The sequence below is a fragment of the Echinops telfairi genome, unplaced genomic scaffold, assembly GCF_000313985.2.
Source record: "Echinops telfairi isolate 266 unplaced genomic scaffold, ASM31398v2 ScPeMD7_7458;HRSCAF=8496, whole genome shotgun sequence".
Taxonomy (NCBI): domain Eukaryota; kingdom Metazoa; phylum Chordata; class Mammalia; order Afrosoricida; family Tenrecidae; genus Echinops; species Echinops telfairi.
Window position 1 is genome coordinate 45,439,621 of NW_022111358.1, and position 25,404 is coordinate 45,465,024.

Below are 25,404 nucleotides of genomic sequence, written 5' to 3' on the forward strand. Positions count from 1 at the left end.
GGCCACGGGCAGCAGGGTTCCAGAGGACCCTAGGGGTGACCTGGGGTGCCTGCTTCTCCCCTCACAGTGACACCCCACCCCCACCCCCACCGTCTCCAGTCACACCAACCATGTCGGACCTCGAACCAGCCTCAGGCCCCAAGGTGGCCCAGCCCACGCCACGCCACAGCTCCATCGAGGTGTGGAAGAAGGGGGGCCGCCTGCTCTCGGTGCTCATCGCCTTCAACGTGATGCTGCTGGCGTGCACGCTCATCACGGGCGGCGCCTTCAACAAGGTGGCCGTCTATGACAAGGACGTCTTCGCGCTGCTCACCACCATGATGCTCCTCTCCTTGCTCTGGCTCCTGTTCTACCTGCTGTACTCCGCGCGGCGCGGCGACGCTGTCCCCTACCGCGACGTGCATGCCGGCCCCATCTGGCTCCGAGGTGCAGGTCGAAGGGGGGGGGTGTTGCTGGAGACAGGGTGCACATGGATGTGGAGGGGTCAGAAGTTCCCTCGGGAGGGTTGGATGAGGCATAGGCTAGGTGAGTTCAGAAGAGGACGAGAGAGCTCCTAGGGCAGGGGTGACGAGGGAGGAGGAGAGGCACTTTGTGCTTGGCTAAAGATTAGACAAGAGTGGGCACCAGAGAGCTCTGGGTGGAGAACAGAGAAGGAACGATGATAGCAAGGGCCATCCTCCTGATCCATGCAATCCCAAGGCAGAGATGGGCGTTCTCAGCAGAATATTCACCCACCCATCCACCAGTCCACCCACCCACCCATCCACAAATCAACCCATCTATTTGCACCCATCCACATATCCATTCACCACTACATTCATTCGCCCAGCCAGCCAACCACTCACTCCTCCGTCCACCCATCTAGCCATCCTCGGGGTGCCCAGAAAGGGCTGGCACACAGTAAGCCTTCCACCCTGCCTCTCTGCTCTCCCACTGACTCCCAGGAGGGCTGGTGCTGTTTGGTGTCTGCACGCTTGTCATGGATGTCTTCAAGACCGGCTACTACTCCAGTTTCATCGAGTGCCAGTCGGCCATCAAGATCCTGCACCCTGTCATCCAGGCCGTGTTTGTCATTGTGCAGGTGGGTGGGTAGAAGGGAACCAGGACTTGGTGCAAGGCCTGGGGACCCAGGTGCCACACCCCACGTCCACTCTAAGCAGCTCCAGTGGGCATGGAGCTGGGACTGGGATCACATGAGTCCATCTCCCAGAAGCACTTGGTCATGAAGTAATATCCCAACTGTGAGCCCCTACTTCGGGGGCCTGGGATTTTATTGGAACCTAAGCAGGGCTGATAGTTAACACCTCCCTTAGCAGGTGTGCGGTGTGACAGCCACCTCTGTCTCTTAGAACCTAGGCTGCCCTCTCTGGTTGCCATAGAGGACACCCATCTCAGGCAGGAGAGCATTCTGCTGATGTGATTTTCTATACAAGTTCAAGTGTATATATATATAAAGTATATATCTATAATTTGCTGTCTAAACACCACCTTGAAAGATCTTCTGATGCAACTGGGGCACTATTGGCCTTACTTGTGGCTGGAGGAGATCACAGGCCAGGATAACCCATGTGAGGTCCCTCCCCTGAGACAACCCCTCACCCCCAGGTGCCCTGCCACCAGTCAACACACTTAGATAGTGGCATGTGCATCATTTCCCTGCATTGTGTTTTAGGGGGTTGAATGAGGCTCCCAGTTCTGAGTCAAATTTTGAGTTGAAATTGCACTTAAAATGAAAACAGATGTCAACCGACATCAGCGAACACCAAAGAGATGCAATGGCAGCCCGGGGAAGCTGGACCTTGCAGGGGACAGAGGAGGAGGCGGGCAGTACACAGGACCCTGCATCAGGCTGACCTTGCTCCTGGGAAGAGATAATTCCGTAGTCAAAACTCAACTCGCCCCCTCCCTGCTGCCTCCCCCAAATAAAAATAAAACCAAGCACCAGTGAGTTTTGCGGGGGGCATTTGGCAAACCTTTAAAGAACAGAGAGTCCGCATGTTATAACACTGTTCTGTAGTAGCGAGGCTACTCCCTGCCCTGTGTCCTAAAGCAAACTGAACGCGGTCAGTTAGCACAAAGGCTTTGGGGGAGAGAGCACTCAAGGCTGCCCGTGGCTGTGGGCTGTCTGGAGTTTAGTCTTTGTACAGAGTCAACAGCTTCATTCTCTCCCAATGCAGACATACTTTCTGTGGGTCTCTGCTAAAGACTGCATCCACATCCACCTGGATCTGACCCGGTGAGTGTCCACCCGCAGCTCAGTGCTTGGACCCCCTGCAAGGCCAGGCTACACTTTGGGGAGCTGCCGAATGGGGGGGGTCCCAGCCGAGGTCCACCTGTTTTGCTAGCTAAGCTCCACCCGCATATGCCTTGTGTGCGTGTACACGCACATTTTCGGGGTGTTGTGCAGTGTGCCATGTGTGCCTTCCTCCCCAGGGGGGAGGTAGCTGCAGTGACCTGGGTCCCTGGATATCCCCTGGCTCATTCCAAACCCAGCTGCCCTGTCACAACAGGGGTCTGTGCCCTCTGGAATCCCAAGGCCACCTCCCAGGATAGCTCCCAGCTCCCACCTCTTCATGGTCCAGCCGAGAGCCAACGACCCTCTGTCTCTTCATCAGGTGTGGTCTCATGTTTACACTGACCACCAACCTGGCCATCTGGATGGCGGCCGTGGTGGACGAATCGGTACACCAGGCTCATTCCTACAGCAGCTCTCACAACAACGTGACCCACAACCACCTGGGCCCCAACTGTGAGTCCCCTGGCCCGGCCTTGGCTTTGTGGGTTTGTAGAGTTGTCCCTCTCACAAGGGGAAGCAGGACCTCCTCCCGCTTGAGGCGCCACCTCTGAAGAGGTCTAGGTGTAGACGACCCAGGAAGTGGGGTATCCAGGAGCATCGTCCTTATCCTTGAGGGTGCAGCCTGGTGCCATGCTCCAGGTCTCCAGCACCCAGGAGGAGTGAAAGGCCCAGGGTGATCAAGCTTGGGGGTGGGGGGTTGGGGGGAAGGCAGGGCAGTGCACTGGTGGAAGCCTGGGGATGGTCGAGGGGGGGAGATGCCCAACCCCATTGCTGTCAAGTTGGTTTCGACCCTTAGCGACCCTACACAGGGTTTCCAAGGCCGTCAGTCTTTGTGGGAGCAGCCAGCCTCATCTTTCTCCTCTGGAGCAGCTAGTGGGTTTGAACTGCCGACCTTGAAGTGAGCAGCCCAAGGCTCACCCGACCAACAGCACCACCTGGGCGGAAACAATAGCGGTTGTGGTGATAAGGGACATTTCCTGAGCCCTAGCTGTCCTACAGAGGGAGCCCTGCTGGCGGAGTGGTTACCCGTTGGGCTGCTAACAGCAAGGTCAGCGGTTTGAAAGCACCAGCCGCTCCTCACAAGAAAAAGGCGGCTTTCTACTCCTGGAGAGAGCCCGGTTCAGGAACCCACACGGGCAGCTCGACCGTCTCCTCTAGGGGCGCCAGGAGTCGGAAAGGAATCACTCGGCGGCAGTGCATTTGATTTAGGTTGACGGAGTCACTGTGGGTCAGAATTGACTCAACAGCAGTGCATTTGCCAAACAGGGATGCTGGCATTTAGTGCTCAGCCCTGACCCCTAAGGTGGGAGGTTCAAACCCACTGGCCACTCCACAGCAGAAAGCTGTAGAAACCCCAAGAGGCAGTTCCACTCTGTCCTGTAGCGTCAGAATCAACTCAAAGGCAATGAGTCGATATGCCAAGCAGGAGTGCTGGTGGCACTCACGGTTAAGGGTATGACCACTACAGGCTGGCAGTTCAAACCCATCCGGAGGCATCTCAGAAGAAAGGCCTGGCAGTCTGCTTCTGAAAGGCCACAGCGGAGCAGCTCCACTCTGCACACGGGGTCCCCGAGCGTCGGCACAGAGTCGACAGCAAGCAGCAGCAGGAGCTAGGCCAGGCACTGAGCTAAGTGACTCACACAAGGTGTCCCTCAGCTACCCCACCCCACCCCCGCCGCCCCCACTTCCCCGTGAGATGGGTCCCGACAGGTGTTCCATTCCTAGATGGAGAAACAAAGGTCTAGGGCACCGGTTCTCAACCTGTGGGTCGAGACCCCTTTGGGGGTTGAATGACCCTTTCACAGGGATCATTCATCACAGTAGCAAAATGACAGTGATGAAGTAGCAACGAAAATAATGTTATGGTTGGGGGTCACCACCCCATGAGGAACTGTATGACAGGGTAGCGGCATTAGGAAAGCTGAGAACCACTGGTCTAGGGAGTGGCAGCCACTTGCTTCTGGTCACAGGGCTTGGAATGGGGGAGCCAAGTGTCCTGTGACCAAGGAATGGTGACATGCTGGAAGGTCAGCAGCTCCGTGGGGGGCGATGTGGCTGGCAGTGGGTTTCCATGAGGGTAGTAGCTTGGAGACCCCGTGGGGCGGCTCTGCCCTGCCCTCCAGGGTCCCTGTGAGTCTGGACCGAGGACAGCAGGCTTGGGTTGTTTTTTCTATTGAGGGAGGATGGGGTTCATAGTCATGGTCCACTGGTCTTTTTCGAAGACCCTCCACTAGCCGGGATCAGGGTAGATGACGAAGTCTGCCTGAACCTTGCCTGAAGATACCTCCCTCCCCAGTTTGTGGGACCCAGGATCTCGGGGAGACCCGGTCGAGCAGGGCAGAGAAAAGCCCTCTGGCCTCATCTGCAGAGGGTTCCTGGGGGCAGTCAGCTTCACATGGCGGGGGTGAGGGGCTGTGGAGAAGGGTCAGCCTCAGTCAGGGCTACCAGGAGGTTGTGTGCCTAGCTCGGCCACTCAAGCAATCTTGCCTCGTTGAGCCTCAGTTTCTCCACGGGCCAGAGCTGCTGGGACGGCCCTGGGGATCCCATGGGCTGGTTGTCAGGGCCCGAGGTATTCGATAAGGCTGTCTCCAGATATCAGATAAGATGTTTATCGGCGTGGAACAAACCGGGGGGACAGGAGGTCACAGGAGGGACCTGGTCATGGCAGCTCACTTTCAGAGTGAGGTGGATTAGGGTCTGGAGTGAAGAGCTTCAAGGAAGGTTGAACTTGAGGAGTTCCCAAGACAGTCACCGTCCCACAAGACCCGATCTTGTCCATCTTAGGTTGTGACTAAGGGGTCAGACTGAGGCTGTTTCTGAAGGGCTGGAGAGAGAGAGAGAGAGAGAGAGAGAGAGAACACGCGCCTGTGCATACTTCTGTGGGTCAGCTTTTTTTTTTTTTAGTGGACACCGACTATTGTCCATTGGCTATTGTCCCCACCACCTCTGGCACATAGCAGGAGTGAATGAGGGTGCCAGACAGGTGCTGGGTACGTGGGGGACACTAGTAAATATGGGAGAGGAGCCTTGGTGGTGTAGTGGACTACACACTGAGCTGTTAGCCACAGGGGCAGCAGTTTGAACCTAGCAGCTGCTCTGCCAGAGAAAGATGAGGCTGTCTGCTCCCAGGAAGATTTCCAGCCTTAGAAACCCACAGGGGCAGGGCTACCCTGTTCTTGTAGGGTCGCTATGAGTCAGAACCAACTCGACAGCAGTGAGAGAGCCAACTTAGCGCCCTGATGGCACAGTGGGTTTACATGTTGGGCTGCTAAGCACAAGGTTGACAGTTCGATACCAGCAGCAGCCCCTGGGGGGAAAGGTGAGGCTTCCTGTGCCTATAAAGAGTTACAACCTCAGAAACACACAGGGGCAGTTTTACTTTGCAAGACCATTCTGAGTCAGCATCCACTGGACAGGAGGGAGGTTTGGCGTTTGGGGTGCTGTGACCCACGGCCACCCCCACCCCCCCACCCCACCCCCGCTGAGCTGTTCTTAGGAAGGTTGTAGTCTAGCGAAAGGAGGCCCTTCAGGTAGGTGGGAGGACAGTTCAGTGTGTGTCCCTCTGTCCCCGACAGACCGTTCAGCCAGCCAGGCTGAAGGAGACCCCTGCCCCTGCAACACGGTCATCTGCCAGGTCTTCCAGCAGGGCTACTTCTACCTGTACCCCTTCAACATCGAGTACAGCCTCTTCGCCTCCACCATGCTCTACATCATGTGGAAGAACGTGGGCCGGCTGCTGGCGCCCTCCTACAGCCACAGCCACATGCCCTTCCGGGTCAGCCTCTTCCGGGAGACGTTTTTCCTGGGCCCCGTCCTGGGCCTGTTTCTCTTCATGGTGGGGCTGGCTGTCTTCATCATCTACGAGGTCCAGGTGAGCGGCGAGGGCAGCCAGATCCAGCAGGCCCTGGTTATGTACTACAGCTTTAACATCATCTGTCTGGGACTCATGACCCTGGTCAGCCTAAGCGGCCTGGTCATCAACCGCTTAGACCGCCGGACCATGGACCAGCACAAGAACCCCACGCGCACGCTCGACGCGGCCCTGCTGATGGGGGCCGCCCTGGGCCAGTATGCCATCTCCTATTACTCCATTGTGGCTGTGGTGGTGGGTCTGCCCAAGGACCTGCTGGGGGCCCTCAACCTGGCTCACGCCCTGCTCCTCATCGCTCAGCACACCTTCCAGAACGTGTTCATCATTGAGAGCCTCCACCGCGGGCCGCCCATGGACGAGCCTCAGGGGGGGCCCTGCCACGGCCTGGCCTTCACCCACCTGGACGCCTTGCCCGCCTGTCCGACCACTCCCAGAGTGGTGGGCCCCAGTCCCACCGGCCCTCAGGAATCAGAGGCCATCATCCTGGCTCCCCAGGGCCACTGGAGGCGCCGGTGCCTGAAGGACATTGCTTTGTTCCTCCTGCTCTGTAATGTCATCGTGAGTAGGGGGTGGTGGGCAGGGGGGCGGGGGGACAGCAGGAAGGCCGAGGTTGGCCATTCTTTGAGGCCTGGCTGTTGGGGCTTCTTGGCCTGACCCCCAGCCTGCTGGGGAGCCTTACGGTTCTCTGGGGAGGGGGAGCAGGTTCACAGAGGGCCAGGCACCAGCCCCCAGCCTCCACAAAGGGAATGAAATCCCAGCATGTGGTATCTAGGTAGCATCTGGGTGGTGGTGGTGGGGGTGTCCCAAGAAATGCTATGGGGAGGGAGGGCCTCAGCAGAAGTGGGGGGAGCTGGGAGAGCTGATGTGGAGGACAAGGGCTCCCTCTGCATCCCCCCTCCCTCCTGCCCCTTGGGAGGTGTGACTGCTATTGGGAACTTGTGACCTGCCTGCTTCTCAGTATAATCGGAGCAGCCTCAGGAAGTAACAGGGCCCGGTGTACGTGTGAGCCCCAGAAGGCTGGCAGCCCAACACCCTCCCCGAGGCAAACACCCGCTCTTAGTGAAGGGCCCCAATAGCAAAGCAGACCTGGGGGCAGCTACATCCCAATAGAGGAAGGCCCCGTGTAGGTAGTCCACCCCTCCCCCCTCCCCTGCTCCCAGGAAGGCCCCTAAGACAAGAACATGGACTCAGTGGGCACAGTGGGCACAGTCCAAGTCCAGAGCATGCTTCTAATGGCAATCCAGCTCTGTGCACGAGGTTGGGGGTAGGGGCACGACATCCTCTTTCCATCCGGTCTCCCCAAGGACTCTGGACCCCTCTCGTAGAAGGGAGCTTGGGTGCACAGCAGACTCTGTTTTGGTTGCTCCCAGTACAGGGCGGCTACGGAGCACACCCCAGCCTCGTTACTCACTGCTCCCGCAGCTACTTGGGAGAAAGGTGCGAGGCTCTCTGCTCCCGTGAAGACACACAGCCCGGGGCACCCAAAGGGGCGGTTTGCTCTGCCCTGAAACCCTCTCCTCCCCCTCCCCACTAAACCCCACGAGTGGGCCATGCTCAAAGGATGGAAGAGCCCGGGCCAGGGATGAGCAAGGGCCAGGGATGAGCAAGCTCCGTGGGGCACAGCTTCCCAAGCTCCTTAGAGAGTGTTAGGCCCTGTCCCAGACATTGACTCCCCCCTCCCGCCCAGTAACCCCCAGCTCACCGTACTCAGGCACCAGCAGGCCCACATAGAAAGCCCACAGGAATGACCCCAGGGCACCAGGTCTCTATGAACTAGAAAGTGGCAGTGGTCCTGTGTAAAACCAGCCACGTTTAGACCCTCCCCTAGGGTTGCTATGAGCCGACATTCACTGGGGCTGGCCGTGAGTTTGGTTTGGTTTTTAGACGTAGACCCCCTAGAATTGAAGCACCCTGATGGAGCATGCCCCAGCCTCGAACAAGGTGCCCAGAGTCAAGACATCCCTGAGCGTCCCGAGAAAATGTGCCAGCAGCGCTCCTGAGAGGGGCCTCCCAACAAAGTCGGCGTCCCTAATTAAAAACTGAAAAATAAGAGTAGTCACTCGTGGGACCCAATCAACAGAAGCAGGCAGGTTTGAAACCTCGTCTTTCGGGAGGCGTTTTTTGCTCCAGGGTTCTGGGGCGCCTCCGGGAGAATCCAGGCCCTTCGTTTTGGAGAGGGTAGTGAGGTTGCTCAAGGGCACACAGTTTGCCTTCTGCCCCCAAGATGAGGCCTGATGATCCAGCTGCAGCACCCGCCTGGCCCAATGGGGAGGGGCAGAGTGCATGGAAGGTTGCGGGGCAGTGAGAAATGAGAGCCATCTGGCCGGGCCCACAACCGGCTCCTCTGGGCCGTCCCTGCTGGTCGTGCCCCTCTCTCTGGGACAGAGCTGCAGGCCCAGTCATCCACATCCATCCTTGCTTCCTTCCGGGCTGAAACCCTCTCCTCCCCCTCCCCACTAAACCCCACGAGTGGGCCATGCTCAAAGGATGGAAGAGCCCGGGACAGGGATGAGCAAGCTCCTTGGGGCACAACTTCCCAAGCTCCTTAGAGAGTGTTAGGCCCTGTCCCAGACATTGAATCCCCCCTCCCGCCCAGTAACCCCCAGCTCACCGTACTCAGGCACCAGCAGGCCCACATAGAAAACCCACAGGAATGACCCCAGGGCACCAGCAGCCTGTCCCTGATGCCCCGTCTCCCCACACAGCTGTGGATCATACCTGCCTTCGGCGCCCGCCCTCACTTCAGCAACACGTTGGAAGTGGACTTCTACGGCTACGGACTCTGGGCGGCCATTGTCAATATCTGCCTGCCCTTCGGCATCTTCTACCGTATGCATGCTGTCTCCAGCCTGCTGGAGGTCTATGTGCTGTCCTGAGCCAGCAGGCACCCTCCCTGCCACACCCGGAACCCCTCCTGTGATGAAACCCAGGCCACAGACGTCCCACGCTGCCACCCATGCCCTGCTTGCTCCCCAGTGGAACATGCACACAAGCTACCTTTCCAAGATGCATTTTAAAATCATCATCAGGACATGCCCACCTCAGAAGAGCCCTGGGGCATCAGGCAACCACCACAGAGGGGACCCTTGCTGGGACCAGGCAAGAGCCGGAAGCCCAGCTCAGGGGCCACTCCCAACCCCAGAGCTGTGGTCAAGCCAGGCCACTGCCTGATGTTGGGGAACAATAAACTGGTGATTCGCCTCCCCTTGTTCCCACTTCTTATCTCAGTGGGCCCTGCCGTGGGAGAGGATCTTGGGAGACTGAGCTGGAAGGGCAGATTTGCAGTGAGTGAGCCACGTCTGATTACAGACCGCGCTTAGGAGGAGAGACCAGGAGAGACTAGGAGAGACCAGGCCAGGCTTCCAACTTCCTCTTCCCCTTATCCCGAGCCTAACAGCCGCACACTAGCTCCTCTCTCTCTTAGACGTGTTCCCTGACACGCACAAGATAAGGAAGCCCAGCCAGCACATTGTAGAAAGGATGACAGAGGGGAAGTGACTCTTCGAAGGTCACACAGCGATACCATTGTAAATCACCATTGTCACACTCTTCTCCCTCAAACAAAGACTTGTAGGACCCAGGACTCTGGCAGAGCCATGGAGCTGCTGCAGCAGAGGTGTGTGTATATGTGGGGGGACACCCCTGGGCTCCCCTATAAACCCCTCATCTGTCTTCTATGCTGCAGAGACGCTGAGCGGAAGGTGGCAGGAGGGAGGTTCCGAGAGAGGACGAGAGTGTGGCACTTCAGGTAGAGGAGGAGGCTGGTGGGCAGCCCAAGGCAGGGGAGCTGGACAGGCTGGGGTGGGAACTGGTGGGAGAAGGCAGCATTGGAAGGCAGTAGGGGCAGCAGCTCCCCGAGCCCGCAGTAGAAGAAGGGGGGCGTTGGTGAGAATTCTCAGGCCGGCAGCCTTCAGCTCTATCCAGCCTCTTGCCTGCTCACCATGCGGTTCTATGGTTCTACCTAAGTGTCTGGGCCCCACGCTGGAGTCTGACTTGGGGGGGAAAGTGCTGGGGGCTCTCTGAAGAAGAGGCCTTCACTGTTGTCCCCGGGCTGGTACTGGGTTCCTGGCCTGTCGCCCTGGAAACCACTCTGAGACTTGCCCCTACCCCAGCCCCCTTGTCCCCGACGGGGCAGGTAGAGCTTCATTCCCAGGGTCTGCTAGGCTGGAACCTTCCTGAAGTACATCACCAGGCCAGCCTGCCCAGGGTGTCTGGGTGGATGTGAACTACCGACCTTTCAGCTTGTAGTCCTACTCAGGTGCTAGGTGGGTGCTGGAAAAGCGACCCACCCCAGGCCTCAGGGGCTGTCCAGTCCTAGGAGGGACGCCAGAGCAAAGGGAGGTCCAAAAAAAACAAAGGGAGGTCCTTCGCTGGCAGCGAAAGGACACTGTCCCCCACTCCAGCCCGAGGACAGGCACCAGCACGAGGCCCGCCCCATTGACCCCTGACCCTGGGCTCCACACAGGCTCCGCCTCCGGCCCCCGCCCCACCCGTCCAGCCACCGGAACTATTGGCTGCGCCTCTGGACTGGAGCCCCCGGCGGGGTAATTAACGAGGGATTGATGAGATTCCCAAAGTCAACAGGAAAATCGATGGGCCGAGGGCCAGCGGCGGCTGCGCAGTCCTGCGGGGGGAGGAGGCCGTCGGGGCATCGGTTGGGGCGCGGGGCCTCACCTGGACGGACGCGCGGGGCTCGGAAGCCAGAGGGTAGCGGGCGGCGATGTCTGCTGAGGGCCCAGGTAAGGCTGCGGGGCCGCTCCTGGGGCCGGGAGCGTCCGGGACCCCAGAGGGAAGATTCCAGGCACGACCCCCCACACCCCCACACCCCCATCAGGATTAGGGTGAGAGGGAGACATGGCTGGGGATAGGGGGGCGGGGCGGGGGGTTGCGCAGAAAGAAGGCCAAGAGTCCCAAGATCCCAGCACTGACCTCTCCCTCCGCACCCCAGGCTGCCCCTACGTCCTTTCCGAAGACCGGGGGCCCCCAGAGGTCAGCAGCGCTCGTGGACACACAGGCCCGGAAGGGGCTGCCAGGCCAGGGACAAATACCACTGATACTGAGAGGAGGGGCCTGGGCTGGGGCGCCCTGAATCCTGGTTGGGGCGCTCTGGCAGCCAGAGACTGTCCAGAGCCTGCACCTCCTGGGGGCTCCCCAGAAACGGGAAGGAGCTGGCCCCGCGCAGCGCCCCAACAGCCCGCACAGCGACCTGCAGACCAGTTTGGCGTCCCAAGCTTCCTTAGGGCTGGTGCCCTTCCCAGGGGTTTGCAGGGGGTTGGGGTACAGACTCCTTGTCAACTCCAGGTGCCCTCATCCCCTCCTGACACTCCAGTGACCCGGTGATCCCCACCTCGGATCGAATTCACCACTTAGGGAGGGGAGGTTCTGGACCCTGGAGAGAGAGGATCAGGAATGTCCCCTCTGGGTGTGCAAAACCTGCCCCGGAATTCACCAACAGTTCTGCCCCTGGCCGCCTCTGCAGAGTAGCCCACAGGTAACTGTGAGCGTTTGGGTGGGTCGGGTCCTGTTCTACACGTAGTTACACACCTGGACCCATTTAATTCCCACAAAATCCCTATGAGGTCAGGAATACCCATTAAGCCATCCGAGAGAAATTTATTGAGCTACTACTAGGGGCTAGGCATTGTCATAAGTGTTCTCCGTACACTTATGAAACCCATTTTATAAATGAAGAAACAGGCTCGGGGTGTCTTAAGTGGCTTGTCCAGGACCATGAAAGTGGGAAGTGGAAGAATTGGACAGCACTGCCTCCCCCGCCCCCCCACACACACACACATCCCCGGCCTCCCCAGGGAAGAAAGATGAGGCCGTGTCTGCTTCCTAAACACAACAGCTGGTGGGGATGCCCTGTGGGGCAGGTCTACCCCTTCTTATAGGTTCTCTGTTGAGAACACTGGCCATCAGCGCTTAATCATGAGGCCATCCCACCTCTCAGGGAGGGAGGAGCGAGGAAGAGAGGGAGGGAGAAGATTTAGGAGAAGGCAAAGTGGAGCAGTCCTCTTGGGAGAAAGCCTCCTGCTTGCTCAACCTGGGTGGGAGAGCCTGGGAAAAAAACTGGAAGCTGTTTTGGAATGTCTTCTCCACCCAGCCAGGAGGGAAGGAAAGGTCCCACAGACAGGCCTCTGTCCATGGGCGTGGTGCTGAAAGTTCCCCAGAAAGCGCCTGAGTGCCCTGCTTATATGCTGCTGGCCTCAGGGTTCTGAGTTAAGCAAGACCTGGTCTCTGCCTGCAAGGAGACCAGGGACCCTTGTCAGACAGTGCACATCGGCTCTCAGAAGAAGGGAGTGTGTGCTTCCCAGGAGGGTGGTGAGGGCGAGCAAGAGCCCTTGGTGGGGAGATGTTGGATGAGGCAGAGGGAAAGCCAGCTCTCGGTGTGAGGGCAGGGAGGCAGGAGACAGGAGAACCCTCTGGCTGGACATGGGAGGCAGTTCCCTGGGGGGTGATGAGATGGGCATGCTGGGCAGAGCTTGATCAAGGCTGGAGAAGGGGGAGAAAGTAATTTTGAATGCTTTTAATATTTGACTTGTTTCAGAAGAGAACCTCAGAAGGTACAAAGAAGGGGCAGGCAGCATAGGGAGAGGTTATATTTCAGAGCCAAGTGTAGTGGTGTGGGTGGGGGCCTTCTGACGGCCATCTCAGGGAGAATCAGAGGCCACCAAAGCTGAGTCCAAGGGGGACGATGGAGCAGGGACGGATCATGGCAAGATAATAAATGAGATATCCATGAACAACCAACTGCCTCCCCTGCCACCAGACCAGAGAATTGGATGGTGCCGACTTACTATTAATGAACATTTTGATCAACGACTCCATAGAAAGATCCTGATCAAAAGGAGAAAGAGGCAGGGTATAATGTTAACTTCTCGTAGAACCTAGACTTTCTGGAGCCAAGGAGGCGGAATGAGCCCCTGAAACTATTGTCCTGTGACCATTTCTAAACTTTCAAGCAAACATAGCCCCTGAAGTCTTCTTAAAACCCAGCAGTAGTTTCCCGCCTGAGATCAGTGCGTCTGCCTTGGGCCCTGTGCTCTTTTCGGGCCTCTTGACCAAACGCACAGCAGCGGCTCACAGGAGTAGGCAGGAACCTTGGCGCACAGTGAGCTTCTGTGAGTCGGGAAGAACAGCGCTGAAAAGGAGGACAAGACGGGTCACACAGCTCAGAGAACGGACTTGTCCGTGGGGAGACTGTTGGATGGCTGTATGTTCTCAACAATCAGAAGAAAACACATTATGTAAACATTAGAAGGACCTGAGGTTCCACGGAGCAAGGGGACCCCTTACCCCGCTGGCTGGGGAGGGTGTGAGTGGGCAGACCACCTGGAGGAGCGGAGGTCTCTGCTGTGCCCTGAAGGGCAAGGTGGAGTTGCCCAAGGGGGCAGGGGAACAGGTGTTGTAGGCAGGGTGTGTGTGCATAGATGAGACAGGGGAATCGGGGTTCCTGCAGCAGGACGGCCTGCTCTGTGGGTGGGGCAGGGTCAGAAGACAGTGCTGGAGAGGTGAGTCAAGGCCCATCAGGAAGCGCCAGTAGGTCCCCAATGCCGTGAGCACGTCCCCTGGGCAGGCCCTGCATTAAGCTCTTTCCGTACACTGCCCTGTTTCACTTGGAAGGCCGTGGGGGCCGTGCTGGGCGGTCTGGACTTTATACTGTGGGCAGCTGGTTGTCTTTGCAGGCATTCTGTAGAGAAGTGTAAAGGTCAGGGGAAGTAGGTGAGAGAGGAAGGTGCCCTGGGTTAGGATGGTGGAGGGGTGAGCGAACTCCAGCAGGGATTCAGCTCTGGGGTTCTGGGGAGGGGAGGAAGCAGGCTTTCTCCCGCCTGGAGAACACTTAGGAGCCCGAGTCCAGAGTCCAGGGATGGGGGAGTTAGAGCAAGGCAGGGACAGCATGGGGTTTCAAAGGAGGCAGGCTCCAGGCCGGCTCATGAGAAGCCTCCTGGCCAGGAGGATACCCTGAACCAGGGCTGCAGGGATTGCGTGGTCCATGATCTGGGTCCGTGAGGAAGTTGCCGGGCTAGAGTTCAAAAAACAAACCCATGGCCGAGTTGATTCTGACTTAGCTGATTCTGACCCTCTAGGACAGGGTAACGCTGCTCCTGTGGGTTTCCAAGACTGTCGTCTTTACGGGAGCGGAAAGCCTAGTCTTTCTGCTACAGAGCAGTTGGTTTCAAACTGCTGGCCTTGCGGTTAGCAGCCCAACATGTAACCACTACACCACTGGGTCGGGGGTAAGCGGGTGGGGACACAGTCATTTTTGCCTTCCCTGGTCCCAGAAAACAGGAGGATACAAGTGGCCTTTGGGTGCTGAGAAGTCAAAGCCAGGGACCTGCCTGGTGTCCTGGCACTCTGCGGGTGCTCCCACCCCCACCCCAGCTCCCTTGACTGCCATTCCTAGGCTCCCCTTAGCAACAGGCTGACGAGTAGCGGTGAGAGGGGGTGGCCCAGCTCAGGAGGAAGGGCTGGTCCTCAAGCCAGGTGAAACAAAGTTTGCCCACGGCTCCCAGGGTTCCCATGGGCCTCTCTGTCAGGGACCGAGAACTGCCCCTAGGGGTGCCAACAGCTGTCGGTCCTTACGAGAGCAGACTGCCTCCCCTGGGGCAGCTGGTGAGTTTGCGCCAATGCCTTTCTGATGAGCAGCCCCACGCTTAGCCCACTGGGCCGCCACGGGTCCTTTGGGAACCAATTGAGGTTGCCAACTCCTCCTCTGTTAGGAGCCCCTGGTGGCACAGAGGGCTGTGCTACACATTCGGCAAGGTCAACTGTTCAAATCCACCAGCAGCTCTGAGGAAGGGGGGAAAAACAAACTCACAAACCCACTGCCATCAAGTCACTGCCGACTCATATTGATGCTATAGGGCAGGGTAGAAACGCCTCTGTGGGGTTCCGAGACGCTCACTCCACAGGAGTAGAAAGCTGTTTTCTCCCACGGAGCAGCTGGTGGTTTCGAACTGCTGACCTTGCCATTAGCAGGTTACTGTGTCACCAACCACTACACCACCAGGCCTCCTCTGAGGGAGAAAGAGGAGGCTTTCTACTCCAGTAACGAGTTCTAGTCTCGGAAGCTCAGAGACCCCCATGGGTAGTTTTATCCTCATAGGGTCCCTGTGAGTCGGCATTTACTTGATAGCAGAGAGAGACTACAGGGCTCAGAAACCCGGGGGACAGCTCTCCCCTGTCCTACAGGGCAGCCATGAGTCGGAATGGGCTGGATGGCAGTGAGTTTGGCCTGGGTTTGTGTTTGATTCTCTGTTGATCTTATAAGGTAGAGGGGGAAGGGCAGTTACCATTATTCCCAGTGTCCCGACCAGAGAGGTTGCATAGCTCACCCAAGAACACACAGCCAGCCAGGGGCAGGAATGGAAAAAACCCTGCAAAGCTTAGCCAGCAACACAGGCGCCCTCCTCTCCTTGCACAGTCCCTGCTCAGGCCCCGATAGGATCCTCTCCGGAAGCACCCCAGCCCGCAGCAGCCCCAGCCAAGGAGAATGGCGTGGACAGAGCAGCTGAGAACCCGGGGCGCCCCAGCCGGGGCCAGCAGAAGTCGTGGCTGATGTATTATTTCTCGGCTGTGCTACGGAGGCACACGAAGACCAAGAAGGCAGGGCAGCTCTTCTCGGGGCTGCTGGCCCTTAATGTGGTCTTCCTGGGCAGCGCCTTCATCTGCGGCATGCTCTTCAACGGCATGGCTGTCACGCTGACCGACGTGTGGCTCCTGCTGGCCACGCTCAAGGTCCTCTCCCTCCTGTGGCTCCTCTACTACGAGATCACCACCACCCGCAAGTCACGAGCCGTGCTCCACCAAGACCCTCAGGCCGGACCCATCTGGGTGCGGGGTGAGTGTTGGGGCGCTGGCAGAGCGGGGCAGAAGGGGAGGGCGAGGCAGTTCTTGGGGACGTGCCAACACCCGCCCGGCCCTGCCAGGTTCCCTGGTGCTGTTCGGCAGCTGCACCATCTGCCTCAATGTCTTCCGCGTGGGCAACGCCGTGAGCCACGCCGACTGCAAGTCCCACCTGGAGCTCGCCTTCCCCATCATCCAGATCATGTTCGTGAGCGTGCAGGTAGCAGGCCTGGCCGGTCCCCATCCTCCCTGTCATACCCCAGGGCACACACCCTCCCTGGCCACACATACCCCCTGTACAGAGACGCAGCCCCAGGGATTCCGCCGCCAGGACCCAGTGTGTGCACACCACACCACCAGACCGCGCAAGTGCCACATTCCATATGCACACACACACCTGTCCCTGCAGCTGCACCCACACACACCCTGTCCCCAAAGAGCAGACACCTGTAAATAGGGCATATACATGTCACGGCATACACATCTACTTAGAATGAAGGCTCCCTCCACCTCTCCGAGGTGCTGGCTGTGTGCCCGGCGCTGGCCGAGGGGCCCCACTGCTGTCCTCTCGCTCTGTTCCCAACAAATGGGCAGTCCCCGCATGGTAGTCATTTGGGCACCTTTTACAAGCGTTGTACGGAGACTGAGGTTCAGAGATATCCGCTTACTGGCCCCAGACCACACAGCAAGGAAAGGGCAGAGCCCAAAGGGCAGCCCAGGCCTCCTCACCAGCTCATCTATTGGGAATGCGCCCAAGCAGTGGGAGCCCACAGCCCGCTCTGGTCCCCCCAGGCCCTAGGCTCAAGGCTGCCTCTCTTTCAGACATGGGTGCTCTGGAAACACTGCAAGGACTGTATGCAGTTCCAGACGAACCTCACGAGGTACGATGGGGTATTTCTCTTCTTCCAGAACCTTCTGGGGCTCCCTATCTCTGCCCCCACCCTGTACCAGTCCCCACAGGCTCCCTGGACAGAGTGGCTAGGGAGACAGGTCAGTCTGAGAGTAGAATTCAGGACCCACGTCTCCCGTAGTCCGAGTGCCCTCCGTGTGGCGTCTGGCTTTAGGAAGAGTGAGTGGTCCAGTACTAGCAGCTGGTGGTGGGCCCGGGCACTGGACAGCCAGGTAGGCTGTGGGGCTGAGTGTGGCACCTCCCCCAGGTGTGGCCTGATGCTGACCCTGGCCACAGACCTGCTGCTGTGGATTCTGGCTATCACCAACGACTCCATGCACCATGAGATCAGAGCTGAGCTCGATACCCACCTGGAGAAGTCCTCAGGTACGGAGAGGAGGCCGGGACCATCCCCACCCACCCCAGAACTCACTTGTACACACACACACACACACACACACATACACACACACAACATTCCCTCAGATCTTCCATGAGTCAATCAAAGAAATCATTCACTGCCATCGAATTGATTCTGACTCATAGAGTCGGTCGGGCAAACTCCCGAGATTGGACCACTATTAACCACACACTGTATCCTGTTTACCAAGGGGCACCCTCCTCCCGCCCCCAGTCTGGGCCTGCCCCATGCCCTGCTTGCCCCGCTTCTAGGACTGCTTGATTAGCCTTTGAGGCAGGCACTCACTGTAGCATTGGCATTGTCCTCAAGGGCTGAGAAGGATAGCATCTGAGACCCCAGACTCAGCGAAGCAAACAATTCCCTAGATGCCCAATCCCTCTCATGTCCTCACAGTCCACCCCGTAGATGCTGCGCCACATAAACAGGCATGGAGATACGGCTCTCTGTGTGTGTACACACACATCTCACCCCCCCTCAGCCAGGTGGCAACACCCTGGTGACCTGTGTACCACCAAGCCTTTCCAGCAGGCTCCTGCATCCCCATACCCACTGCATCAGGCAGGCCACGCCATGAGCTGTGTGCATTCTCAACACCCTGGCAACAGTTCCCAGAGACCCTGTGCAGTGACGGGAGACACTGCGACACCATTGGCTTTCTATTATTCATTTTTAAAATATCAAATTATATAGGCTTTCTAGTCATAAAAAAATGCCAGAATTGGAAACGGCGTACTCATAAACATGGATTGTGACGAGTCAGATGTTGGAGACACTCATTTGAATGTACGCCAAGCCCCATTCAGAAGAGGATGCCGCATCAGGTCCAGGTCACGATCTCTGACATCCTCCCACCTTGTTTTCACGGCTCTTGCTGAAGGACTTACAGAAAGGGAGTGAAATCATGAGATTTCACCTCAAAATAGTCACATATCCATCTATTTTTATTTCACTTTGTACGTCTCTTTCAAATAAATATCTTTCCCGACGTTACCACAAGGCTGTGATCATTTTTAACGAAATTCCTTTGGCATCACCCACAGCATCTCTAGCAATCTACAGTCCATCCCTCCAACTAGCTGGTGGATTTTCTTTTTTTAAAAAAACAGATGGCTTGTGGAAGCCGGGAGCCAATCAAAGCCTGCCACCAGGCATTTGGTAGTGAGGTCTTTGGGGTCTCTGGTGCTGAAGGCTGTCAAAAATCACCACAATTTCATCGACTTTAGGACAGAGCAGAACTGCCCCCCAGACTTTCCAAGGCCATCCATCAGCTTTATGAAACAGGGAGCCCCATCTCGTCCCTTCAGAGAGGCTGGTGGTTTTGAACCTGCTGACCTCTGGTTAGCAGCTGGGTGCTTTGAACCACTGAGCCCCTCATCTAAAAGTAGGCCCCTCGCCCACTTTTTCTCAGGCCCTTGAGGCTTGCCCCGTTTGCTGCTCCCTCTTGGTGGTGGGGGGCTGGTTTTTCTCTCCCCGCTTTCCTACCAACCGAGGAGTTCAGGGGAGAGTCTTGCTCAGATTCCTGTTAAGTAAGCATTGTGGGGAGGGGAGTCCGGTGACACCCCGGTGCCCCACATCCAGCGTTGCTGAGACTGATCAAGGGGTTCAGGAGGAGCAGCAGCCAGACCACTTTGTTTTGCCAAGGACACCGGGTTTTCCACGCTTCCCTCCTGCGACTTGCAGTTTATGTCCTGGAGCCCTGGTAGCTTGTGGGGGTATGCGTTGGGTTGCTAACGCCCCCAGGTCAGCAGTTTGAAGCCACCAGATGCTCCGGAGAGAAAGGCCAGGCTTTGTGCTCTGGAAAAGGTACAGGCTCTCACCTGGAGGGCCGCCCCAGTTGGAATCGACTCCCCTGGAGCTAGTTTGGTGTTTGATCTCCGGGTCCACGCGGGTGGGGAGGCGGGGCTGCGTCTGGAGGGGCCTCCCTCCCTCCCTCCCTCGCGCTGCTGCCCACCTGAACCTCTGTCCCCTCCCACCCGCTGTCTCCCAGGCAACTTGAGCAGCTTCTGCGTCTGCATCAACAACACGGCCTGCCTGGTGTTCCAGAAGGGCAGCCTCATGCTGTACCCCTTCAACACCGAGTACTGCCTCCTCTGCTGCACCATGCTCTTCGTCATGTGGAAGAACGTGGGCCGCCACCTGGCCGCCCCCGCGAGGCCCCCGCCCAGCACCCCGCCCTTCCGCCTGTCCGGGGTCCTCGGGCCTCTGCTCGGCCTGCTGGCGCTGGTGGCCGGCATTTGCATCTTTGTGCTCTTCCAGATCCAGGCAAACGGCCCGGACATCGCGCGCCGCTACTTCACGCTCTACTATGCCTTCTACGTGGCGGTGCTGCCCGCCATGACGCTGGCCAGCCTGGCGGGCGCGGCCGTCTACCTGCTGGAGGAGCGGGAGCTGGACGTGCTCAAGAACCCCACGCGCAGCCTGGACGTGGTGCTGCTGATGGGGGCGGCGCTGGGCCCGATGGGCATCGCCTACTTCTCCCTCGTGGCCACCGTGGCCACCCACCCGCGCCGGCCGCTCAGCCGCCTCATCCTGGCCTACTCGCTGCTGCTCGTCCTGCAGCACATCGCGCAGAACCTCTTCATCATCGGGGGGCTGCACCGCCGGCTGCTCTGCGAGGCCGAGCCGGCCCGCAGGAGCTCGCTGCTCGACCTGAGCCAGGACCTGCGGAGGGCCTACTTCCACTCCTACAGCCGCCTCAACTGGAAGCAGATCGTGCTGAAGGAGATCGCCCTCTTCCTCATCCTATGCAACATCGTGGTGAGTGGCTGCGTTGGGTGTGGGGCCCCCGAAATCCTCCTGCAGGAAGGGATGGATCCAGGTGCACGCATTGAACCTTGGCGGCCCTCAGGGCGCCTGGCTTATTTTCCCGTGGTGGGGGACGCATGCTTCTCTCCGCCCCACTTGACACTGCAGGAGAGCAGAGGGCAAGCTCCCCGCTCCTTGCAGGGGTCCTGGTGTGAGTGAGGTGGCAAGCACATCCCTGGGTGCTCTTGGGGACCCCGTCAGAGCCCTACCTTCAGGGAGCGTACTGTCTAGCTGGGGAGGCACTTGGAGACCAGTTAGAGAATTACCAGATTGCCCTCTGAATTCAGTTAAAGAATATCCCCGATGTTCTACAGAATCGCTGGGGATGGGTGTGGGGGTAGAGGGGGAATCCTGAAGAGATGTGCTCAGCCCCTGGAAGCTGCTAAGTCCCAGGTCCCCCTGAGCCCGCTCTATGCATGACCTCAGCCCCTCATGGGATGGCCACAGTCACCTGGCCCGTGTTGCTGTGCCCATTTCACAGCTAGGGCAGCTGAGGCACAGTTGGTTTGATCTGCCCATGGCCTGTAACAGGCAGTGTTAGGCGGAGAACTCAGAGTTGCCCCTGCCACCCTCACCCCTCGCCCACACTGCCCAGCAGCCCATGTGGGAAGTGGCTGCCATGGGAACACCGTCCCCTCCAGAGGGTGGAGGCCCTGGTCCAGCACAGAAGCCCTAGTAAATTGTCCTTGAGAGCAGTAGGCACCCAGAGAGGAAGTGAGACTTCCTGCAGGCTTGATCTGAGGCCTTGGGGAGCGGGAGAATTAGGACAGGAAGTGGGGGGGACGGGATGACTAGGCAGAGAGAAGAGCAGAGTGGCTGGCAGGGCGGGGCAGCCACACATCGGGCATCCTTGCCAGACACCAGTTGGGTGGCAGGTGGAGTGGTGATCACACCTTGGCTGCTAACCGCAAGGTCAGCAGTTTGAAACCACGAGCCGCTCCTCAGGAGGCAGACCAGGCTTCCTACTCTGACAGGGTTGCAGTCAGTTCGACCTTGTTCTGTAGGATCGCTTTGAGTCACCATTGACGATTTGATGGTAGTGAGACTCTTGAAGGAGCTGGTGGCCTCGTGGTTGCTAATCATAAGGTCAGCAGTTCAAAGCCATGAGCTGCTCCAATGGAGAAAGACTTTCTACCCCCATAAAGATTTACAGTCTGGGGAACCCACAGGGGCAGTTCTACCCTGTCCTGTAGGGTCGCTGTGAGCCGGCATCGCCTCGATGGCAGTGAGTTTGTTTGTTGTTGCTGTTGTTGTTTTGGGGGGCTTCCTGGTCTGTCTGGAGGCCAGGTGGGATGACTTGAAGGGGCAGCTAAGGCCTCCTTTGCTGGAGTAAAGGGGTATTGGGGGGCAGATAAACTAGTCCTAAAAGACCCTGGACGAGGGGCCCAGATGGCCATGTTGTGGGGCCTGAGGGGATGGGAGGCCATGGAGAGCTCTTCCCCCACGTGGCCCCCTCTTTCCCCACCTCCACAGCTATGGATGATGCCAGCGTTTGGCGTGCACCCCGAGTTTGAGAACGGGCTGGAAAAGGATTTCTATGGCTACCGGACTTGGTTCACCATCGTCAACTTTGGCCTGCCTCTGGGGGTCTTCTACCGCATGCACTCTGTGGGAGGGCTGGTGGAGGTTTACCTGGAGGCCTGAGCCAGCCCCAGAAGGACTACAAGTGACCAGGCAGGGGGCCCAGAGTCTGAGCAGACATCCCACTCCAGGAGGAACAGAGACCACCTGGGGTGTCTCCCAGGCCCCAAAGGGGGAGGGCAGTCTGTGGTTCCCAGGTTCAAGGACAAGACCTACACCCCAATATCAGCCCAGGGCTGGCAAGGGCTTGCGACCCGCTTCACAGCCCTCAGCGTGCGGCCGTGAGCAGACCAGGGCCCAGGAGGTTGGCAGGAGCCCACAGCTGCTGAGGCTGGGCGTCTGGGAGGGGCTGGCAGCGTGGGACAGCCTGCTTCTGGTGGCTGGCAGCTGCCCTGCCCTCTCCCCAGGAACCCTGGCTCCTAACGAGCTGGTAATTAGCTGCCAGGCAGGGCTTAAGAGCTCCCTCCCAGTGCCATAAAGCCTGTTTGTTTGATCAATTACACCCGTGTTGTGTTTGTCCCCAGGGATGGAGCCAGCAGGCCTGGAACGGTGGGTAGGGCTGGCTGGTCCAGGCCATACCTTGCCTTGCCTTGCCTGATCCATGGGGGGTGAGGTGGGTGGAGAATAAGGGAAGGAGCAGCCCTTGCAGGGGTCTCACATCACCCCTCAACAGCAAGGCCTCTCCCTGGGACAGTGCCCACCCTGGGCCCTGGGGGGCGCAGAGCCTGGGATAAACAGGGCGGAGCCCAGGCTGTCAAGGTGGGTGGGGCAGGCCCCCCCTCCCCGGAGAAAGGTGAGACCCTGGAGGATCTTCCCATACTGCCTGGTGCCCCGACCCCAAGCTGTCTCCATAACCGCTGCCGGGGACTCTCTCTGGATGCCCATGGCCCAGGGGCCAATCTCTGCTTCCCAACCCACAAAAATGGCACGGGGCTTGCCCCCCTCTCAACCCCAACACAGAAAGCCAGAGTGGAGAGAGAGAGAGAGAGAGATTTATTGTGTGAAGAGGCCGATTGTACAGAGCAAAGATTGTACTAACACAGGTGGGCAGGAGACCAGAGACCAGAGAGCCAGGGAGAAGGGGGAGGGAGGCTGTGGATGGAGGAGCTTTCTGGGTCACCCTCCCCAGTCAGCCATGCAGTGGATAGGTCCAGCTGCCCCTCCAGTCCCCTTGTCCCCGTGAACGAGTAAGAGGAGACCAGCTATGCCCACTGTCCATGGAGAATCCCACAGGAGACCTGAGAACCCCACTCTAACCCCTAAGATCCATGGAGAGGGTCCCACAGTCTGGCTTTGATGACCTCCGGGCAGCCCGGCATACTCCTTCCTCCCCCAGACCTGGAGCAGGGTCGGGTCTAGAAGCATGAGGGTCCCCTTACCCTGCTGGCATGCCTCAGAGATAGTCCGAGGTCCAGCCCCTGAGGGCACAGCCACCTCATGGTCTCTGGGATGTGGAGGTACTGAGGGGTCTGGAGGGGGAGCCACAGTGAGCGGGGGTCCCTGCAGCCCTGGAGGCTGAGCTCGGGCGAGACCAGCCTGGAGGCCATCAGGACCAGTGCCCACTCGCCCCCCTCCCTTCCCCTAGCCTCCAGAGTCTTGACCCTGGGTCTTGACCCTGATTGTTTAAAGCTAAGAACAGTGGGGGAGGGAGGGTCTGGGGAAACATCTTCACACCCGCTGGATCTCAAAGAGCTTCACGTTGGTGTCATACCAGACAGGGGGGTCCACATTCCTGAGGGAGGAGCAGGTGGTCACTGGTCCTTCCATCCTCTATGCCCCCACCCCCCACCCTCCACCAGGCAAGGCCACCTCTAGGTGCTGTCTGGATGGAATAGCGCCCCCGCGGAGGGGGGACCCACCTCAGATAGATGACGCCCCACATGTAGGTCCGGAACCACATGGCTGTGCCAGAGTTGGCCTGGTACTTGCGGATGAGGATGGGGTGAGGCACAGGCAGCAGCCCCACCAGGGTCCCGTGCTGCAGGAACCTCAGGATCTCTGACTCATCCGTCAGGCCCCTGCAGGAGGAGGGGGCAGGCCAGTGGGGTGGGGTCCCTGGGCCCTGGTTACCTCCAGCCTCCCCGCCCACACACACCCATCCCACCAGCCTCACTTGTCAATGCAGATTTTCTCCACCTGTGGCACCAGCACCTGCAGCAGCCTCATGATGGTCTGCAGGGGCAGCTTCGACTTCCAGGAGACCACCTGCCGAGGGAAGGGGGCCCTGAAGCTCTGGGACAGCCCAAGCGAGCCCCCACCCATGGCCACACCCCAGCCCCCAGGCAGAAGGCATCCTGCCCGCTTCAGGGGACGAGGGTGTGGGGACCCTCAAACGAGGGAGGAAGTCAGGAGGGTCAAATATTACCAAATGCTCACTGTGGGCCTCGGCTGGAGCCCAGAAGGCAGTGAGGATGGTGAAGCAGGGGGAGCCCGGGACACCAGCCAGAGGGACTGACCACAGAGCCCTCTGCTGTGCCAGCAGCTGGTTTACACACATCTCCCTCCGAGTCTGAGCCAGCCCTTCCAAAGGCCAGGGACCCCCAAGCCAGCCCCTGTTGGTGTCATCTGCCTGTCCCCAGCCTGACCACCCTGGCACAGCCCCTCACCCACTCCGACGTTGGGTTCCACAGCCCGATGGTGGATGCACTGGACAGCCGCCGCTGCTCCCGCCATGCCTGGCCAGAGTCCTGGACCTGGGTGGCAGGGACAGGGCATGAGAGATGGAGGGTGGGCATGCAGGGGCAGGGGGCACCCATCCCTAGTCTCTCCCACCATCAGGAATCCAGGGGAGCAATGCAGTGTGTCTGTTGGGGCGGGAGGGGGAGCTGGGGGTGGGGGCACACCCAGCACCCTTTGCCCTGGGCTCTAGGCTCGGCCGTCCCACACAACCTGAGACAGGTTTAGGGCCAGGGCTGGACAGGATGGGCTGGGCCAAGGCCGGCTGCAGATAAGGATGATGGATGAGTCGGAAGGCCGAAGGCTTTAGCCTGGCCACCAGGGGAGGGGCAGTGAAAGTGCACCCCCCTACAGAGAGAGCGAGCAGGCAGTCCCCACTCTGCTATCCAGGTGCTGGGCACTAGCCCCTCTGGCCCGAGGAAAAAGGGGCAGCCAGCTCACCCCGCTCCAGGCCTCTCTGTCACCCATCCCTGAGGCAGGGCCACCGTCGGCTGAGACCTGCTGGGGTTCCGGCTCCAAGGACCGCAAGGTGCCGTCCTCTGACACCTGAGACTTCTCTGTCAACTTGTCGATGCCTGGGGGTGGGGTGGGGCTTAGGGGAGGCAAAGAGGAGACTCCACAGGGCCCAAAGGGCGGCTGACCCTGCCAGCCACCGTAAGCCCAATGCCCTCCACCCTGTCCGTCTGTGTCTACGCAGCAGAGCCCCCAGCACATCCATCTCCAAGCCTGGGGCCTCTCTCTGTCCCGGCCCCTGGCCGTGTCCTCTGCAGGCCACGGCCATCTTCACCACACCAGCACCCATGCTGACCTGGGGTGGCCACCAGGCTGGTCTTGAGGGTGCCAGGCTCCGCGGGAGCAGCGGGCCGAGAACCCTCCATGGAGGTGCCCTCCTGCGAGCCCGTGCGGGACAAGGGCTCGGGCGCCCGCCGCCGCCGCTGCAGTGCCTTTTGGATGGTGGGCGCGTCGGTGGGCAGATTGGCCAGCTGGTGGAAGACGCTGCGCTTTCGGATGATGGC

General features: G+C 59.0%; 3 protein-coding genes across 3 annotated transcripts in view; 2 read left to right on the forward strand and 1 right to left on the reverse strand.

The window, feature by feature from the left end:
• The first annotated feature begins 70 nt into the window (after positions 1-70).
• Positions 71-9,347, forward strand: OTOP2 (otopetrin 2). The gene is made up of 6 exons (XM_045299813.1): positions 71-426; positions 945-1,081; positions 2,178-2,236; positions 2,616-2,749; positions 5,872-6,725; positions 8,873-9,347. Exons 1-6 carry the CDS (start codon positions 111-113, stop codon positions 9,041-9,043), a joined length of 1,671 nt encoding a protein of 556 aa, XP_045155748.1. The 5' UTR covers positions 71-110; the 3' UTR covers positions 9,044-9,347.
• A 1,540-nt stretch (positions 9,348-10,887) lies between these two features.
• On the forward strand, positions 10,888-21,775 carry OTOP3 (otopetrin 3). Its single transcript, XM_004709303.1, has 7 exons — positions 10,888-10,906; positions 15,595-16,011; positions 16,100-16,236; positions 16,839-16,897; positions 17,174-17,292; positions 19,314-20,083; positions 21,605-21,775. Exons 1-7 carry the CDS (start codon positions 10,888-10,890, stop codon positions 21,773-21,775), a joined length of 1,692 nt encoding a protein of 563 aa, XP_004709360.1.
• Positions 21,776-22,686: 911 nt separating this feature from the next.
• Positions 22,687-25,404, reverse strand: part of HID1 (HID1 domain containing) — a 16,069-nt gene continuing 13,351 nt past the window's right edge. The window contains exons 14-19 of the mRNA XM_045299494.1: positions 25,197-25,404; positions 24,830-24,963; positions 24,319-24,405; positions 23,826-23,917; positions 23,572-23,730; positions 22,687-23,444 (exon numbers count right to left, since the gene is read on the reverse strand). The exon at positions 25,197-25,404 is cut by the window's right edge and continues 13 nt beyond it. Coding sequence (XP_045155429.1) covers positions 23,381-23,444; positions 23,572-23,730; positions 23,826-23,917; positions 24,319-24,405; positions 24,830-24,963; positions 25,197-25,404 — 744 coding nt within the window. The 3' untranslated portion in view covers positions 22,687-23,380. The remainder of the gene's footprint in view (positions 23,445-23,571; positions 23,731-23,825; positions 23,918-24,318; positions 24,406-24,829; positions 24,964-25,196) is intronic.

What these genes read in the sequence shown, in the direction of transcription:
- OTOP2 (XM_045299813.1), top strand. Translation starts at nt 111, where the DNA reads ATGTCGGACCTCGAACCAGCCTCAGGCCCCAAGGTGGCCCAGCCCACG. An exon ending in CCGTGTTTGTCATTGTGCAG is followed by an intron (nt 1,082 to 2,177) that starts GTGGGTGGGTAG and finishes CTCCCAATGCAG; the next exon opens with ACATACTTTCTGTGGGTCTC. An exon ending in ATCCACCTGGATCTGACCCG is followed by an intron (nt 2,237 to 2,615) that starts GTGAGTGTCCAC and finishes TCTCTTCATCAG; the next exon opens with GTGTGGTCTCATGTTTACAC.
- OTOP3 (XM_004709303.1), top strand. An exon ending in TCATGTTCGTGAGCGTGCAG is followed by an intron (nt 16,237 to 16,838) that starts GTAGCAGGCCTG and finishes CCTCTCTTTCAG; the next exon opens with ACATGGGTGCTCTGGAAACA. An exon ending in CCACCTGGAGAAGTCCTCAG is followed by an intron (nt 17,293 to 19,313) that starts GTACGGAGAGGA and finishes GCTGTCTCCCAG; the next exon opens with GCAACTTGAGCAGCTTCTGC.